This window comes from Dipodomys ordii, unplaced genomic scaffold (genome assembly GCF_000151885.1).
Source record: "Dipodomys ordii isolate 6190 unplaced genomic scaffold, Dord_2.0 Scaffold10, whole genome shotgun sequence".
Lineage (NCBI taxonomy): Eukaryota > Metazoa > Chordata > Mammalia > Rodentia > Heteromyidae > Dipodomys > Dipodomys ordii.
Genome location: NW_012267226.1, coordinates 17,014,353 through 17,019,456, shown reverse-complemented (window position 1 = coordinate 17,019,456; position 5,104 = coordinate 17,014,353). Strand labels below are relative to the sequence as shown.

At 39.0% G+C, this 5,104-nt stretch overlaps 1 protein-coding gene across 1 annotated transcript in view; it reads left to right on the top strand.

The window, feature by feature from the left end:
- Positions 1–4,457, top strand: part of Zw10 (zw10 kinetochore protein) — a 29,111-nt gene extending 24,654 nt beyond the window's left edge. The window contains exons 12-16 of the mRNA XM_013009490.1: positions 606–775; positions 1,613–1,743; positions 1,937–2,068; positions 2,837–3,039; positions 4,123–4,457. Coding sequence (XP_012864944.1) covers positions 606–775; positions 1,613–1,743; positions 1,937–2,068; positions 2,837–3,039; positions 4,123–4,243 — 757 coding nt within the window. The 3' untranslated portion in view covers positions 4,244–4,457. The remainder of the gene's footprint in view (positions 1–605; positions 776–1,612; positions 1,744–1,936; positions 2,069–2,836; positions 3,040–4,122) is intronic.
- The last annotated feature ends 647 nt before the right edge of the window (positions 4,458–5,104 follow it).

Below are 5,104 nucleotides of genomic sequence, written 5' to 3'. Positions count from 1 at the left end.
AACCCAGGGCCTCATACATGCAAGGCAAGCTCTCTACCACTGAGCCACCTTCCCAGCCCTCATCTGGAAATATTTTAAAAGTAAAAATGCCCTGGTTTCATTCTTAGAATTTGTGATTTAATTTGTTTGAAATGAAGTCTAAATGTCTGAGTATTTTTCAATTTCCCATGTGGCTTTAATCTATAATCAGCTTTGAAAACTAATGAATTAGAAAGTAAGTTAATTGGCTCATTATATAACGAAAATAGAAATCTGGAGAAAGGAGAAGGAAACTTGTAGTTTCTGTAGTTCGTGGACATATCAGAGTTAAATATCAAGGGCAGTATGCCTAGTTCTGCTAGGTTTCCAGTTAGGGTAAATGTTTCCTTGCATATTTCTTTCTTTGTTAATCATTGGAGAAGTTTTGTAGGATGAGATCACATTCAGCCAATATAACTAACTATGAATGGGAATGGGCATCAGTGAGATTACATCTTGTTATGCACACCATTCACAAAGTAGACGTTCAAGTCAAGACAAGATAGCTTCGAGGAGTCGTGACTTTTCATCAACCTTGACTTTTGGCTAACAGGAGGTTTCTTTTTCTGCCTTTCTTCTTGGGGTAGGGAAAACCTTCAAAAACTTCCCCAGTTGGCCGCCATTCACCATAACAACTGCATGTATATCGCTCACCACTTGCTGACTCTGGGGCACCAGTTCCGATTACGGCTTGCGCCCATTCTTTGTGATGGTACTGCTACTTTTGTGGATCTCGTACCCGGCTTCAGAAGACTTGGTAATGGATGCCTTGAAATTGAGGAAAGCATATGGATTATGTAGCTTTTTTAGCCTCCTATCTTTGTAATTTATAAATGAGGAGGTTGGACATTTAGGGTGGTACGGTCCTTAGCTATAATATAGCAAAGTAGGAGGGCATCTACAGATGTTTCTAGTTATTTAACTTCATGAAATGAATGCAGTCTTTGTGGAATTCCGCAAAGGCTTTTGTGACACGATTTCATGGTACATTAGAGTTCCCAACCTCATTGCTGATGTGCATTGAATTTGCCAAATCAGAGTTACGTCAGTAGAGTGACACATAATAAGATTTGTATTGTGACAATTCTGCTAGCATTGTTAGTAAGAGCTCACTGATGTCTCTGCTTATTCTTTGGCAAATCCCAAGACAGCATCTCCTGGTATGTCTTTAGTTTTACCTAGGATTATTAAAAGTCAAAAAGAAATGAAAGGTGGGGAAATCAATGTGTTTACTCTAATAATAGCCTGAAAAAAGTAGAGAACCTATATGGTTCACTTAGCTTTTCAATTTGTGACTTTTCCCTTTATTGGTGTAGATAGATGAGAATAGTAAGTAGTTTCTTCTATGTAAGGAATTTTTCTTAGCTGACTTAGACTCTAGGAAAACTATTGAGAATGATTTGTTTCTTATCCTGATGGTGGATTGGAAGCATTGCTAGCTGTATTCAAATTACGTTTCTAGTATCCTCAGGACAGTTGCATGTTGCTGTAGAGTGTTTGTTTCCAGATAGGTAGAACAAATACATGGTTTGTGCTTGTCTCTCCTTTTCTACCCCAGTTGACAGGTTTTAGAATTCTTTGTTTTCCCATGTAGGGACAGAGTGCTTTTTGGCCCAGATGCGGGCACAGAAAGGTGAACTTCTGGAAAGATTATCCAGTGCTAGGAGCTTTTCAAACATGGATGACGAAGAGAATTACTCTGCGGCAACTAAAGCAATCCGACAGGTGGGAGATAGTTACTAACATTAACACTGATACCTGAAGCAGCAAGTTTATTCCCTATTCTGTTGGAAAAATCTGGATATGTTTTACAGAACTTTCTCTTATGCCCTCATCCCCTTACAGACATAAAACAATAATAGCAAGTGTGAGTTGTAACAGTCTCTTTTTTGGGTAACGTATCATATTGTTCTCACAGGTACTGCACCAGCTCAAGAGACTTGGAATTGTGTGGCAGGATGTCCTGCCAGTGAATATTTATTGCAAGGCTATGGGGACTTTACTGAATACAGCCATTTCTGAGATCATTGGCAAAATCACTGCCCTAGAGGTAAGGGCCATTAGTAGATGCCTCACCAGACTTGAGATACAAATTTTTACTCCAGACATGGTAACCTTATTGACAGTGACTTTGAAATTTCATTTTTAATCAACACAGATGGAGAAATTGTTGTTTCAGCTCTTACTCATGCTGTTGTGCTTTCTCAGATTTGTTCTAAATCTGTTTTACTGGAGACCTGCTGATCTGTTTTATACCTAGATAAGGAAATAGTATTATACTGCTTCTCCAGCTAGCATCTATAAATTAAATGGAGAAATTGGAAACTGGGCTATGGTCCCGAGACATTTTATGTAGTATAAAGTAATTTGGTTTGCAAGTGAACTAAATAATTTAATTTGATAAAGTGAGTACAGTCTTGTGTAACACTTTGCCAACACACTGTTACAGTTGAGTTCACTGTGTGTGTGTGAGATCCCACAGGAAAATCGCCTATACTGAGCCAGCATGGCTTGACAAAATCTTTATTTGTAGTAAGGTGTCCTGTTTTGCAGCAAGCTGTACCACATTCTCTTGGAGAAATGGATTCTTTCATGCAGGCAAAGTAAATTATTGACAATCCGGTGAAACATACTCTGTGTCATTTCAGCTTCAGGAGTATTTTCAGAGAGCTGATGGAATCTAATATCTAGTTGGTGTTAGAAAACGTATTGCTGCATCTGACCCACCTGGACAGCTCTCCTCAAAGCTCTGTGCTGCCCCTTACCTACAATAAGTTAGCCAACTTCTAATCTGTTGTTTCCTTTATGCAAAACCTAGGACATTTCAACTGAAGATGGTGATAGATTGTATTCTTTATGCAAAACAGTGATGGATGAAGGACCTCAAGTATTTGCACCTCTGTCTGAAGAAAGCAATAATAAGAAATATCAAGAAGAGGTTCCAGTCTATGTGCCCAAATGGATGTCTTTCAAAGAGTTAATGATGATACTACAAGCTAACTTGCAAGAAATTGGAGATCGGTATGCAAAAACTTTCTGTAAAGACTATCTTAGTATAATGACAGATGAGCAATAGTGCCATTGGTAGCCGTGCTTTTCTCTGTTGCTTCACACATGCCAGTCTTGCTAGGCAAATAGTTGACCACTGAACCACACATCCCCAACCTCTTCTGAATATTATTCAGGGATGAGTTTTTTGTTGAATAGCAGTAATTAGGGCCTTTTTGTAGTTTACCATAGTGTAGAATTTTTATCACTTTCCCACTTGACAACATAAAGAGTTCTTGCTCATGTTATTTTTATCTGTAGCGTGTGATTTGGGCATGTAGTACAATTGATTAGGTATAAGTACAACCTCACACCTGGATGAAAGTTAAAATTTTTGTCTGGGTTTTTTGTTTTTGTCAATTATGGGGCTTGAACTCAGGTCAGGGCCTGGGTGCTGTCCCTGAGCTTTTCTTCTCAGGGCTAGCACTCTACCACTTTGAGCCACAGCTCCACTTCTGGTTTCTGGTGATTAATTGGAGATCAGAGTCTCAAGGACTTTCCTTCCCTGGCTAGCTTCAAACTGTGATCCTCAGGTCTCATCCTCCTGAGTAGCTAGAATTATAGGTGTGAGTTACCAGCACCCAGAACTCATTTATTTGTTTTTTAAAATGTTAATACTGGGGCTTGAACTTAAGGCCTATGCAGGTTCTAGTCAGATGCTCTGCTATTTGTGCCATGCCCCAGTTTTGGTGGTTTTTCTTTGAAATTGTTATGTAGAACCCAACACATTGAGAGTATGATCATAATGACCATGTTCAATGAGGCTTAGTGAGTATACATTTAAGGAAGGACAGTCTTATCTTCCTGTCTAGGACCCTTCATCTGGCTATGCCTGCACCAAGTGCAGCCAGTGCACTTGATATTTAGTGTAGCCAAGATATTGATGGGTAAATCTACAATGAAGAGGAAAAATACTTAGTGTTTTATCTTATTTCTATTTAAAACAAGTACTTGTAGATTATAAGCTTATAATTACATTTACAACAAAGTAAGAAATTAAAAACAATTATATCTTGAGACATAATAGGAAACATAATTCAATCTTTTGTTTTGCAGGTGGGCTGATGGGAAAGGACCCTTGGCAACTGCGTTTTCATCAAGTGAAGTAAAAGCTTTAATTCGTGCCTTGTTCCAGAACACAGAAAGAAGAGCAGCTACCCTTGCAAAGATAAAATAGCTCCATCTTCCTGAGGAAGCCATATTTTGACTATGTGATTCCTGCTTGGGTATACTTAACTCCCTTCAAGACTTCTTGGAATCATTTGGTGAAACAAAATTAATGGAATGTTTGACTTTACTTAAGGACGTCTTACCTCCTGGCCTGTATGAGGCTTCCTTGAAGAACTGGGCATTAAGTTGCCAGTTTGATCCCAAGCACTACAAAAAGGAAAGAAAAAAAAAAAGAAAAGTGAAGCACCTCATTTGGGTGACTTTGTAGCCACCTCCTTTAATACAGATGAAACTATAGGACAGTATATTAATGTCACTTTCAGGGCCCTCTGAGAACTGTATATATTATAATTTTTGGTGTTGGCTTTGGACTAAGGAATCCAAGAGTCAAATTAAAGAATGTATGAGATATTGGGGGTGGGGAGGGTATGAGATACCTTATTTAGCCTTGCAGGAATTAGGGAGACCTCTCTCTCCTGCCCTCCCCTCCCCTCACTTTACCTCCCTTCCCTTCCTTTCCCTCCCTCTCTCTTGTCTATTTGTTTTAAAGACAAGGTCTTGCTATGTATCCTAGACTGACCTGGAACAGATCCTTCTGCCTCAGTTTCCTGAGTGCTGGGATTACAGATGTGTGTTACCTGTGTCTGGCAACTTCTTGTAATTCTTTGCAGTAAATAATGCTTTTCAGATTTAAGAGTGAGTGTCTTTAATAATGCAGGAACTTTGACCAAAGAAACGGTTTTCTGTGCTTTTCTGTTTATTGAAGTATATCACCCTCACAGAAAACTTAGTGTTGCCTCTCTGTCTCTGTCTCTGTCATCTCTCTCTCTCTCTCTCCCGTCTCTTTTTTTCTCTCTCTCAAAGACAG